Source organism: Pleurodeles waltl, chromosome 3_1 (genome assembly GCF_031143425.1).
Source record: "Pleurodeles waltl isolate 20211129_DDA chromosome 3_1, aPleWal1.hap1.20221129, whole genome shotgun sequence".
In the NCBI taxonomy this organism is placed as follows: domain Eukaryota; kingdom Metazoa; phylum Chordata; class Amphibia; order Caudata; family Salamandridae; genus Pleurodeles; species Pleurodeles waltl.
In genome coordinates, this window is record NC_090440.1 from 669,817,741 (window position 1) to 669,832,405 (window position 14,665).

General features: G+C 43.4%; 1 protein-coding gene across 1 annotated transcript in view; it reads right to left on the minus strand.

Annotated features, from left to right (window-relative positions):
* Nucleotides 1–14,665, minus strand: part of MYRF (myelin regulatory factor) — a 385,038-nt gene that overhangs the window by 82,999 nt on the left and 287,374 nt on the right. The window contains exons 20-21 of the mRNA XM_069223234.1: nt 8,029–8,108; nt 7,449–7,574 (exon numbers count right to left, since the gene is read on the minus strand). Coding sequence (XP_069079335.1) covers nt 7,449–7,574; nt 8,029–8,108 — 206 coding nt within the window. The remainder of the gene's footprint in view (nt 1–7,448; nt 7,575–8,028; nt 8,109–14,665) is intronic.

The window sequence follows — 14,665 nt, forward strand, 5'->3', positions numbered from 1 at the left end:
GTGTGGACAGTCCTTGCTCCTCAGTGTAGGAACTTGTTTTCGGTTCCGAGGCTGGATATTTCGGAACCGAAACCTTTTCGGCTGCTTTTTTCGGCTCCGACGAAACCTTTTTTACTTTCGGCATCGTGCTCTCTCGGTGCCGACCCGTTTCGGTGCCGGTGTCTCGGTGCCGAATCTTCTCTGAGCCACTATCTCAGGCCCGAGATTGCTGTGTGCCGGTATCTCGACCGGAGTCGGATGACTTCGACACCAGCTCGCCCTTTTTCGGTGCCGATGAACGGTCACCTACTTTTCGGGTTAAGCCATGGCCTGTTGGCAGTGGCGTCCCCTGGGCTTTAGCGCTTTTCTCGTGAGTTTTTGTTTTCGACGTCTTACTCACGGTTTTCGGCGTTTCCTCTGGATCGATCTCCTCAGAGTCCGACTCCTGGGTGGAGAATGTTTCTTCCTCCTCCTCGAAACGCTCTTGTCCTGTCGGCGCCGACACCATTTGCAGTCTTCTTGCTCTTCGGTCCCTGAGTGTCTTCCTGGACCGAAACGCTCGACAGGCCTCACAAGTATCCTCCTTGTGTTCTGGTGACAAACACAAGTTATAGACCAGATGTTGATCTGTATATGGATACTTGTTATGGCATTTTGGACAGAAGCGGAATGGGGTCCGTTCCATCAGCCTTGAAGAGACACGTGGCCGGGCCGACCAGGCCCCGACGGGGATGGAAGAAAACCCCGAAGGGCCACCGGAGCTCTTCTTAATTCGGTGTCGATCTGTTGTAACTAACCCGATACCGAACGCAAACAATACCAACGATTTTTCCGAGATTCTAACTAACTTTCCGACCCGAAACACGGAGCGAAAAGGAACACGTCCGAACCCGATGGCGGAAAAAAAACAACCTAAGATGGAGTCGACGCCCATGCGCAATGGAGTCGAAATGGGAGGAGTCCCTCGGTCTCGTGACTCGAAAAGACTTCTTCGAAGAAAAACAACTTGTAACACTCCGAGCCCAACACCAGATGGCGGGATGTGCACAGCATGTGTATCTGCAGCTACACATGCCATCGAACACATGTTTATATTTCATACCAGATCCGCTCTTGGAACTCCACTTACACCAGCCTTGACTAATGCCTTTCATGACATCCTTAATTTAACTAATTTTCCCTTCTCCATTCCTGTTCCGATATTACACCTTCCGAATGACTCTCCAGGCTACATACAAATTCAGTGCCAATTATTAATACCTTTTTTAATACATCTTTGACCTCATCTTCGGAACTTCCAGGTAATCTGGACAAACAATCTGCTAAAAAAAAATCTTTCCTGGCACATATTCAACTATTAAATTGTGATCTTGGAGGCTGTGTTGCCACTTGGCAATTCTGGGCATTGCTCACTCACCTCCCTTGGTGATAACTAACTGTGTCAAAGGTTTGTGATTAACCTTTATGATGAACTCTGAACCCCACAGATATGGCTTAAAGTAGACTATGCCCCACCAACAGGCCAGTGCCTCCCATTCAATAACAAATAGGTTGCTTCTGAAAACAAATGCCACTACTTCATCCTCGCCCCCTTTATACTGCATGAGCACTGCTTCTTAACCTTTTTGACTGGCATCAGTCATGATTATGATCTGGTCCCTGGTGTCAAACAGTTTGAGGGGTATGGCTTGCACTATTTACTTCTTGATTTGATTGAACTCCCTGGCACATTCATCACTCCGTACAAATCTGGAATTTTTCTTGAGGAGTACCCTCATACTGAATGTTTTCTCGGCACAACTGGGCACAAATTTAGCATAAAACTCTATCAAGCCCTTGAATGACCTCAATTGATCCTTATTATCCGGTAAACAAAAATCCTCAATGGCTTTTACCAGACTGGTTTTAGGTTCCGTGTCCCTAGATGATATCTTGTAACCCAAATACTCTAATGTGGACTTGTTCTTCATACATTTTTCAGGACTTAGTGTGACCTCCTTGTTCCTTAGAATAATCAGCACCTGATTCAATCTTTCATCATGCTGTTTCTGATTCTCACCCTAGACCAAAACATCGTCTTGGAAGGCCATCACTCCGACCATGCCCTTGAACATGCTTCCCACTATCCTCTGAAAAATGGCGGAAGCTAGCCTAAAGGATATGTGTTTGAATTAAAAAAATCCTTCTGGAGTAATAAATGCAGTCTAATGCCTAGAATCAGGATGTAGATTAATTTGGTGATATGCTGATATCATATGTAATAAGCTGAATATTTTTCCACCACTGAGTGTTGAAAACTTCTCTGTTGTGTTTGGTAAGGGGTACTGACCCACCCATATTTGTTCATTTAAATTGCACAAGTCAACACATGCAGAGAACCATTGACCTGTTAAGCTAGAACAATGGGTGTAACCCAATCGGGAGTTTCCCCTGGGTCTATTACATTATTTTTCACATAATTTATCAAGTTCTGCTTTCAGTTCTGTCCATAAGGCCAAAGGAACTCCGAAGACTTATGAACTACAGACTGGGCTCCTTTATTAATCCGTATTCTATGAATGAAGTCTTTGAACAAACCTAGTTCATTTTTGAAAACCTCAGGATATGACAACTCTCATGCTTTTTTTTGCACTGCTAGTATATGCACATAATCTTTCTTTAATACTACTTGTTCAGGATTATTAAGGTCCAATAAGATTCCTAAGTTGCCTTGATTGAACAGTCCTACCAAGCACGCTTCATCTTTTGCCACATACATAATACGGCTAGATTTGCTCTCTCTCAAACTCAACTGTGCGTCAAACTATCCTAGACTTCATTGGGCTTACCCCTGTAACCCACTGGATGAATGGTAAAACATCTAAAAGATCCCTTGATCTTGAAGCAGTTCTTTCCATTTCTTCTCACTCACAAGTGTGAACGGAGACCCAGAGTCTGTCATTACTTTAAATCTTCACCCCGTTTATGCTCACTAAGCAAAAGGATCTTCTTGTTCCTTAACCTGTTACTCCTCTCACATCCTCCTCATGAGTGTTCAAATCTGATCCTTTATTGAAAATACTGTGTCTTTTTCACTAGATGGAGTGTTCTCATCATCCGGTTTATTAGACTCAATTCTTTGCACCTTGCTCACACTCGCTTTCCCAGATGACTGGCAAACCCTCGCAAAGTTTCCCTTTTTCATTCATTTGGTGCATGTTTTGTCTGTAGCAGGACATGATTTGGCATTGCCTAGGTGAGATGTGCTACCACATCTATAACACTCTAAACGTTTAGGTGGAGGCTTCTTGTTACCCTTTTCACTTCTAATGGTCCTTTTAATGTTTGTCCTTTTTCCTGTTCTTTTTGTACTTACTTCTAACTGCCAACACACCTTGCAAATTAGATTGTAATCTTGCGTCAGAAATCTATGTACGAAGCGGTGCTCTCAATCCTGGTAGCTATCTCCACAGCTTTTTGTAATATTAGGTTTGGTGTGGATAATAAAGCTTTTCTGTTGTTAGTCTTCTCTACTAACTGTTCCCTCATCATCTCTCCTTCAAATGTTTTGTATTCTGTACATAACACGCCTACGTAACTAGAAACTCTCCTAACTCTTGTACCCTCTTGTAAAATGCATCTCTTTCTAAGGTAACATTCTTACACGCTTTAAAGCGTACATCCCAGGACTTAATGGCTGAAGCATATTCATCAACTCCATCACCTTCACCGTCCTCCATAAATACCACCTCTTTGGGAATATGTTTTAAGATTTTATGACCGTCAGTGCCGAGGCCATGTTTTAAAAATAGCAAACTTTTTCTTGTGTGTGAACAATTCTCCTTCAAGGGCATCCAGATATGCCTCAAAACCTTCTTTCCATTGCTCCCAATCCATCTCAGGAGCCGATGGATTATGTATAAAAGCAGGAAGGGGTGCAATTGACTGATGCATGATGCACTAGATTCGTCGCTCAACCACTTATATAAGTCAAAATCACACACCACTAGTATGAACGAAATGTAGCAAAAGATATGGTGTGCCCATCGCTGAAACTGCGCGGTTCGCCACATGGACAGCTAGACTTAGGAATACTTGTAAACAATGTATTCTAATTCACTATGACTGTAGCAGTGGTGTGTGTATCAACGAGGGAATTCACACACATTAGAGCATTATAGATAAATGAAATTCTTTAGAGGATGTCCCAACAGAAGATGGCTGCTGTGTGCACAAAGGTAAGAGGATAAGCTACAACGTGGCACTGAGTGGTGAGCGTATCACTGGGTGATGAGGTGTATGCACAGAAGCAACATGTAGAAGCGTAAATAGCTATTGGTATGCGTATCACCGAGTGGGAAGCACATAGAAGTGTAAATAGCTATTGGTGTGCTTATCACCGAGTGGGAAGCACACACTTAGAGCTTTATTCTTCTTCTTATTTTTTTTAATGGGCCAATAGAAGATGGCTGCAGTGTGCGCAGCAGTAACTGGATTGGATACCAATGTGGCTCAAATTGGTGAGTGTATCACCGAACAATGCGCTGTACGCATAAATCTTTGGTCCAGACCTTTAGGAATCGATCTAAGATGGCCACCGTCCACAAGTAATATGTGCATTCACAGTCCTCAAGTCAGCTGTGTGAAGCTGATAGCAACGGGGATTGCGTGGCTGATGGTGGACAGGGCTTGCGCTGCCACTAGCAACGAGGAAATGTGTCTGCACAGACCACAAAAATGCTAGGTACCTTGGCTACAGACACCTCTCACACTACGAGAACTCTGCAACCACAGTAGCTTTGGTTCTCCTGGTCCTCACTCCTCCGTATGCAGGCCACAAGAATGAACAGCGGTCTGCAGGGCTCCAGGATCACACGTTGGACTTCCTGCTACCAGGGACACTCGTCGCCAATATTAAGGTGGCAGCCCTCAGGTAGGTTAAAAAAGTGTTTTATTCTTTAACAGCAGGACAGGGGAGACACTTCACACCGCACCAGTCCACTCATCTTTCCCTTCTCAATCGTCAAACTCCACCTTCTTGTTCCAGAACTCTTTCCCCCACGGCATTCCACGTGCTCATGACAAACAAAATGTGGTAACACAGTGACATATATATGACCCAACAGGAACCAGGTTCGAGTCTTGGCGTCGGCTCACCATCCTGTGAGTCTGGGCACATCACATAATATCCCCGTGCCTACCAAAAATGTATGTGTCCTTCTGTAATGTGCAGTACTCCAATACCTTTGGGTTGAGTTTGCGCTATATAAAAACTGCATAAAATTGAAAGGTAATGTTGCCCCTAGCGGTAGAAGGTATTACTGTCTGGACCTTGAGGCAGCAAGGGCAGGATGCAGCCTCAGATGACCAGAGGTCCAAGCATCTTTCTAGACACTGAGGGTTATATTACTAAGATTTAATGCTGTGCTTGCATCACAAAAGTGAAGAAAATCGATGCAACATGTTTTGCGCTGCAGAGTACTCTAAAAGTAACGCAAAGCAGTGAGAAGCACTGCTTTGCATTTCTTAGAGCCAAGGTGGCACTACATAAGTGGTACATGGGTGTTCACAAGCAACCACCAGTGCCTTTTGACGCAAAAACATATCTACAAAAAATAGTAGACGGGGTTTTGCACCAAAAGTGAAAGCAGGCGTGATTTTGTTTCTCCTTTCTCTTACGACTTTGCATGCGTGCTGCACTGTGCAGCACACATACAACGTAGGAAAAGTTTTAAAGTGTGTCTACGTATAGTATTTTTCACTGAAAGTGTACGCTTCTAGTACAAAACCTATGCTAGACTTAGGCACATACCCTGGCACTATGGCACAAAGGTGTGTGTGTGGCTAAAATCAGTGCCGGCACTAGAGAGAGGGGAGGAGAGACACACATTTCTGTAAATATGGCGTTCTCTTGCTCTCTCCTTCCAACGCAGCGCAGCACAGCATTTTTCACTGCTACACTGTCTGACATGACTATTTGGTCAATCTGGGCCTACCTTCATTTTACACACTGGTGCACCCTGGGATTTGTCATCTTGGTTCTCTTCAACTAAACGAATGCTGCTGTTAACAGCTTGTAGAAAGAATATGCAGGGCTGTGGACGTGTTATCACTGTGACATGGAGTCACCTGGTTATCCTACCTGCGGTTTAGGAGAAACTTAGATTTATCTAAATGAGTGAGTTCCCAGGGTGCATATTTATGCAGTAGGACGATCCATCAGTAGGTTTAGATTTCTTGAGTCCGTGCATGAGGAGTGCATCATTTTTTTTTTTACTACTGTTTGTAGTGCTGAGAATGTACTGAGATATGCAGGACTGTCAGTACCAGAATGCAAAGAAAAGCCTATGAATATGTGCGGATATCTCAAGGAAATGTGAACCATGAACGTTCTGCCCACAAACACCTTTGCCTACTCGACTCTCACATGGGTCATTCTTCCTAGCATATTATCACACAATGGGATTTTGCTCTATTATTGCAAAGACGGTTTTAGGTTGGCAATTTGTCACACAATACGTCATTATGTTCACATTTTATACTATTTAATAAACAAAGTCAGATGTTGCTGTTCCTGTAAACTTTGTTTCATGGTTTTATGAACGGTCAAGTTTACAGTTAACAAGTTATTGTTTTGGTTTCCTCAAATATATATGTTTTAGCTTAATCATTTACGGTATAACACATAACAAAATCCTATAAAGAATACAAAACATTCCCTTGATATGGCATGTTATACAAGCTTTGCCAAAGTTCGTAAACAAAACATAATTAATGGAGAGAACGGACAAGCCAGAGCATTGGTTACTTTTTAGATTTCTTGTACTGGTAAGTGTTTAGCACAGACAATTTGGTTTCGTGTGAGACACTGAATGCTCTGACCCTGGAGAGATCGTTTGTTAATGACAAAATTTACAAAGGGCTTGGATCCTGCCTATTACTTAACATTGGTTGGCTTAATCGTCATTACAACATGGCTAAAAAAACATTGACAAAGCCAATAGCTCTCGGTGAGACCTATGGGCTTCACCAATGCTTTTTAGTTTGCATTAGGGCCTTAAGTATACTTAGCTGCATGAAAACTTGAAATGCCTGTGCATGATGTAGCTCGGGGGTTACCATGTTGACTTCTGTGAACCCTTGCCTAATCACTACAGGAAGCTGGCACCACAGCTTAAGCAATTCCCTTCCATAAGGAGTGTCCTCTCCCTTGGCAGTAAATATTCAAAGCTCGCACATCTATGAAAGATACTATATTTCGGACAGCAATGCATTTATGTTTTTAGCATAAAGAAGGACACGGCGCCGGAGAAGCGTGAACTTAAGATTATTTGCCCCTAAATTGTGCGACTCAGTTACTTTGTAGAACATCCAACACTGAAAACAAACTTGTCTGAGTCTCAATGCCACTTGTACAGGCAACTCTACAAATTGTGCCCAGTCCTATTGTGGTCTCTTCCTTCTAATTTCATCCATTCTCTGGCTCTTACCAGCTCGTAATTGGTGGGTGATGGCAGGAACACTGGTTGCGGTGAAAAAGGGTGAGTCGCTGGTGGGCTCCATAGGACAGCATACAACTTCAGTACACGAAGGGTTGAAACACAAGTCTATGGGCACTGAAAAAGAAAGGAGAGGGGCCAGGACCAGTCAGTCAGTCCATGCAAATAAACATATAGCTCTTTCACTGTCTCATGCATTATTCTCCCACCCTCTACCTCCCTACTACCTGGCCACTTTACTTTTTCTTTATGAACTTATGACCCCCCAACTACTTTCTCCCCCCTTCTGCTTTCTGCCTTATTCTTCTGTTATTTCAGTGTCCTTCCTGGCCTTTCCCTTTCTGTATCCCTCCTTCCTCACTGTTGCAGTCCCTTTGTTGCTCTCTACTTCTCTCTATGCATAGCCATGAATCACCCTCCTCTCTTATCGCATCCACCTCAACATACTCTTAAAATCCCTCATTCAATTAGCATTAAAAGTATGCTTCCCTCTCTTTCTTGTTCTTCCTCTCTCCACTTCTCACCCTCCCTCTTATCTCCCCCTTATGTATGTCTAGATTTCCATACATACCAGCACCAGATGCGGCAGTGGTGAGATGAGGTGCAGGTGTGGTGCCTCCAAGCAGAGATGTCACTGTATTTTGATTGGACCTAACATATAAAGAACATTCAATAGTAATGAATTAAACACCAGACAGACAAATCAAGTACAAATAGGAGAAAGACGAGGAAGGGGCAAGAGACAGAGGAGAAGAGTGTTCGTAATCAGCAGAAATAGTATAAATTAGAGCAAAAGAAAGTGAGAAGGAGAGAAAAAGAGAAAAATATAAAGGCATAGCAAACTAATAGAGAGAGATACAGAAACAAAAAGAGGAAAAGAAATTCAGAAAGTCAGAGGTAAAGAGGCAGGCATAAAAACAGAGCAACAAGAAACAGGAAGTATGTGAGACAGACCAGGAAAGAGTCCAAAAAAGCTGAGTAACAGAAAGAGAAACAGAGAGAGTGAGAGTGTGAGACAGAGGTGAGAGACAGAAAAACAGTGACAGCAGGAGAGCTAGAGAGAAAAAAAAACCAGAGAGAAAGTCAGCGCGAGCGAGATATGGATAGACTTGTAAATGACAAACTGCAAGAGTGAGAGAAAAGAAAATCAAATCACCTTCTCAGAGTATTTCAAGAGGCAGTAAGTTGTATTATTCTTTATTTGTGTATAAAGGCCTGTGAATAACCCATGTCTGGAATTGAGGAGGGCAGGAGGGAGGATGAAGGCATTTGAGTATAAGCTGCATTACTTGACAATTTAACAGAACATTCACAAAGTAAGAAATCTTGAGAGTGGTCATGAGATTCGGCCTACAATTAATCTCTGAAGTGAATCAAGTCACAAGATGTGGTCTCCACACCAAGAAAACTGTCAAATCTTCTAGTATCTGAGTTTTCCACAAAGGCTAAAGGCTACCATTGCTCTTGTAATGTCCGCCTTGTTCTAAATAAATGGACTCCATGGGTATACCCCTCTCTTTCTACTGCAAAACGTTAAGGAGTCCAAAATACAGCATCTAACCAACTCATGCACCTCCACTAAATCACTCCAGTTCTCCAAGTGACTGACTGGTTATCCATGACCAGATGCTTCTTCATCAAAGCATTGTGCATTGCCCATATGGCCATGTATGACTCGGGCTCAACTTTTATTTAAAAAAAATTTCGAAATACAATCCTAATAGAACCTCTTACTTGAGGGTGCACCTCCGCTGACCTTCCTTTCTTAAGGTAAGAAGCGCATCTGCGGAACCTTTGCCTTTATGCAAACCACTAAATTATTGGATTCCATCCTGTCAAACACAACTATATATCCATGACCATGTGGAGGTCAAGCAACAAAGACTTCCCCAACATATGATGAAGTATCAAACCACCAAGAGTCAGAACCAATGTCCCACAAAGAGGGTACTAAAGGCAAATGAGTCAGCAAGTTAGCAGCTCAACACCCAGACCAAAATCTCTCTATCAAAGATGGTAGACATGATGAAATGCACAACTATTTCTGACTCTCCTTCCTTTTATTCAAAACATAAGCACAACTATATGGCTGCAGTAATTCAACAAATGCAAGCTGCTGCTTAACATACAGAACACCAACACACTCCCAAGGCGACACTTGCAACCCACACCGTTACAATTAGACACAGTACCATAAAGTTTAAGTGTTCTATCCCTCCCTTAACTGCAGTGACATATGACAAGATAGGTCCATCACTTACTAGTACATACAACACCAAAACACCTCCCACAAAGACAATGCTGGAATTCCACCAACTTACAAGCAAACATAACCTAGGGGAACTTTTCCAAGGCACGTCAAAGCATGGTGAAGTGCTATAAGTGCATCTGCAATGCAGTAGGATACAAGAGTACTTTATTTTGCCATGACGGCTAGATTAGATAATGTCTGCACAGATGCTGAGCAATTTTGCATTAGCATTTCTATTGGTCCTCAAGTGTAGTAATGCAATTTTCATCAACAGATCCATTCAAAAAGGGCCTTTGCATTGACCGAACAGTAAGAAATTGTGGGCCTCATTTACTTATGAGTGGAACAGCGCGGGGCTGTGCCAAAACTGGCAGCACTGCACTGCGTCACTTCAGAAACGCAGGGATACACCATATTTGAAACAATGTGACCCACCCTGTGTTTTCCCTCGAGCTGGCGCTAAAATTAGCTGTCTAGCACCAATGCAGGCACTCTTGCACCATAGTGCAAGGGTGCCTGCATTGCAGGGAATGATTGTTTACGTGCAGGAAGGTGCACATAAAAAAAATTAATGATGTTTTGCTCTTCCTATGTGTGCTGCATTCTGCAGCACACAGAGGAAAAGCAAAAACAAGGAGAAATAAAAGTATTTCTCCTCGTAGTGCCACTCCTGGGGTGGCGTTAATTTCAGGAGCTGCCTCAGGTTTACGAATCGTTGTAAATCTGAGGCAGCATCAAAATGCAATGGGTGTTGCGGTGGAACGTCCACATAAACACCCATTGCACGCCCCTCTGCCACAGAAAGCTGCATCAAGGGGCCCATATTTACAAGGCAAGGTTGAGCCATGCAAAGTGGCTTAACGCTGCCTTGTAAATATGGAAAATGGCACAGCACCACCAGAGCATCACTAAAAGTGACGCTGCTGTGGTGCTAGAGCCTCGTAAATGAGGCCCTGTATTTTTTCACCAGCTGACCATTTTTCCATTGGCTATTAAATGTATATGGTAGTGTTACAGCGCCTGACACAAATGACACTTTATAAACTTTTGAGCAAATATGGGGGGAGGATGGATGAGGTGGGATAGCTGGACTACATAACTTCAACTATAGCTGCTGTATTGCATCATTTGAATTTATTACTCATGTGTCTCAGAAAAATTACTTTGCTCTGTTTTTATGGCTCAACATTAATATTAAGGAATGTGAGGTATGATACCAAACCGACAGTCAACATCACTCCACAAGTATCAAAGATAGGCTTCACCTTAGAATAACTGTCTGTGTTGATTCTTCACTATTTTATTTTTTGGAAAATTCTCCCTACTGAAAAGTACCCCTTAAATTAAAAAGAAATCAAAGCGTTTGGAAATAATGTAATATTTCTTGTCATTCACATCCCACTACCCATGCCTGTTTCCAATGAATTAATCGTACTTTCACAAATTGAGACCAATGATGTTAAAAAGGTCGCTAAAAAAACAGTTAAATTCATCCTGTTGCTTTGTGCTTGTTGGGTTGCTGTGCTTTGTATTGTTCAGCTAAGTGTGCTGTCCAGTTGCTAGTACTTATTAAGAACTATGGCTGTATCTAACCTCTTGATACATTAAGAAAATAGAATGCTGCTTTGCTATTAAAGTTAGTACCAGACGTTTGCAGAGCCTGACATATGTTCATTAAAAGTATTAAAACTAGAAAAGGAGACACAAACAGGATAAACTACAACAAACACAATGTCAATTTACCAATCTCTTCATTGCCAAAGCATAGTTTATGTTTATCCATGCTTGACCAAGACAAGATCTTAAAAATCTAAACCTATACTGACTTGAGGGCTACTAGAAACAGTGTTGTTTGGATCATTTGGGCTTCAGAACATTATTAAATGATGATAAAGAACCAACCCAAGGACCTCTAATTTCTAGAGCTTTCAGTGGAATGTGGTCCTAGTGATTTTCTTGTCTAGCTGACACTGCAACTCGAGACCTGCATCTGCTGCCTCCTGTCTAATGGGCCAGGAAAGGGTATCAAGGCCATGTGCAAGTCCTATTTCAGGCATCAAGGCCATGTGCAGCATACCACAAGTTTGGTTCAGGCCAAGGACAGTACCATAATGCTTTTTTGTAGTGAAGAGTAGGTTGAATTGTCCCCCATTAATCTCTTCAGTATCTGCTGTAAGTGCCTTCTAGACAGCAGTGCTACAGCCAACACGCACCTTGAACATTAAGGAAAAAGATAGTTCCCCTGTAAGCATCTGTTTGTGGCATGTGGAGCTATAGAAATTCCTGGCATGTGTGGCTGTAGATAAACATGCTGTGCATAAACTGTAAAGCAGTTCTTCCCTTATCAGTGGCTAGCCAGAGGTTGTTGCAAAGGAGTGGAAGAGTGTACACAGTACAGCCTGACCAACATTAGCTTATTGGCATTCTAAGACATCCACACAGTAATACTTGGTGAAAGTGTACGGAGCAGACCAGGTAGCTGCTTTACAGGTGTCAACTATAGGGATGTTGCCTAAGAAGTCCATAAAACCCCCTCCACTTTTTTGCAGGTACCTTGTGTCTGTGAAGGATAGGCAAAGATTCTTTGGCCTTAGAGTAACATATATTTTAACCAGCCGTTGTGCAATTCATGCTTTAGAGAGCACATGGCCTTTGTGTGCTTTGGAAGAAGAGATAAAGAGTTACTGTGTCTTACGGAAGGGTTTTGTCCTTTCAACATAATACATGTGGGCCCTTTTGACATCTACTGTGTGAAGAGTCCCCCTCCACCAATGACTCTAGCTGTAGGAGGAACACTGGGAGTTTGATAGTTTGATTGTGGTGGAAAGAAGAGACCATACCTTGGGGGAAATTTGGGGTTTGTCCTAAGGACTACCCAATTGATGTGACCTTGGAAGAAGGGTTTTTAAAGGGTTAGAGCCTGAAGGTCACTCACACGCCTGAGGGAGTTGATGGTCACTAGGAAGTCTGCCTTCCAGGAAAGGTACTGCAAATGGCATACTGAAGTGGTTCAACGGGAGGGCTCAAAAGTCTGGTGAAAACTATGTGGAGATTCCACAAAGGAGCAGGTGGCACCCTAGGTGGAATGCCTCTTAAATCCTTCTATGAATGAAAGGAGTGGAAGAGGCAGAAAAAGTGCAGGCAAATATCCCTGACTAGTTCACCCATAGGGAGTCACTGCTTAGCTGGGTGGCTTATTTAGCTGCGGTCCCTTTGCCTTTGGATTCACTGTCCTTATAACCTCTCCTGGACTAGCCCTGTGATGGCATTTCTTGGGCTGCTGCTTCTGGTAGAAGGTAGATGCCCCCGGAGAGGTTGTCTTGGAGCCCCCTTTATACTGAGACCATCATAAGGACGTTTTGGAGAGCTCCCACCACCTTTCCCGTGTCCGTGAAATGTTTGATTTTTTCCAGCATCTCATCAATATGTGGTCTGCTCCCTATTGAAAGGCAGGTCAAGGAGATGCTGTTGTACCTCTTGTCTAAAACCAGAGACACACAGCCAGGCGTGGTGTCAAAAGATGACACTGTTGTTAATGCCTCGCACTGCAGTGTCAGCTGTGTCTAGGGCACAGTGGATGGTGTTGTTGGAAATGAGTTTTTATTCTGAGACAAGCTTGTGTCCCCGTTTCTTGAACTCATCTGGAAGATGTTAGAAGAACTCCTCCATCTCATCCCAGTGAGCATGGTCATATCATAAGAGCAGTCCGATAGACTTTGTGATTCTTCATTGGTTTGCCCATTGCACAGCGACATGTTTGTCTGCTGCATCAATCTTTCTGCTCTCTTTATTTGGCAGCTAAGCATTGCCAGTGCCCTTTACATTTGCATGCTTTTGCACCACATGACCCACCAGAGTCAGGTGGAAGTTGGCCCTTGAAGCTTGGGGGGGAGGGGAGGTTGGTGCTTTTTACTTTTTATCAACCCTCATTATCACTACTCTAGGTTTTACGGGGTATTTAAAGGTTTTTAGGAGCAGTTCTTAGCATGGCTTTCAGTATTGGAAGATACTGCACCGACCTTTGGTTAGTGGAGACTGCCTCCATGAGGAAGTCCTCATCCTCTTGATTCCTATGCAGCTCTACTTTTACAAAGGTAGCAGCCCTGCTGCTGATTTTTTTCATATGAGGTGGTATCATCAGGAGGAAATGGCTTTGCAGGGAAGGGGTCTGGGTCTGTATCCTCAGATGGTTGGATAATCATCCCCTGGGTTGTTCGTGGCACTTGGATCAAACAGTGCCATGTATGTATCAAGGGATTACAAGGGGCTCCCTCTCTCATTAGAGGAGCATGGTGATGCGTCTGTTGTACGTCTGGTTTAAAACCAGACACACAGCCAGGCATGGTGTCAAATCAGAACACTGTTGTTAATGCCCCACGCTGTGGTGTCAGCTGAGTATACAGCAAAGCGGATGGAGTTGCTGGAAATTACCTTCCCTTCCGAAACAAGCTTGTGTCCAGATTTCTTGAACTCATCTGGGAGATGTTGGAGGAGCTCCTCAATCTCATCCCAGTGAGCATGGTCATATCGTGAGAGCAGTCTGATGGAGTTTGTGATTCTCCACTGGTTTACAGATTGAGCAGTGATGGGATCTTCTGCTGCATCAATCTTCCTGCTCTCTTTATCTGACAAAGGAGCATCGCCAGTGCCTGAGCATTTACGCACATTCATGCTGTATGAACTCCCAGAGAGTCCAGATGAAGTTAGGGGGCTCCATCCCCCACCGTAGAAGGGTGGTGATCCCTCTGAAGAGTGTGTTTGACAAGGGGGTGGTGGAGGAAAATGTGGAGTTGGAGGAAGAGGTACAAGATGATGAACTGGTGCTTGTCTAGTGCACCTGTCATGATGCTTGCTTTAGTTGGGTGAAGGAGAGGGTTCTCGAGCAAGCTCCTCTTCAAAAGTCAGCTTCCTTTGCAGGAAAGAAAGTCTTGTGTCCTTGGAGGTGGCTTGGTGATAA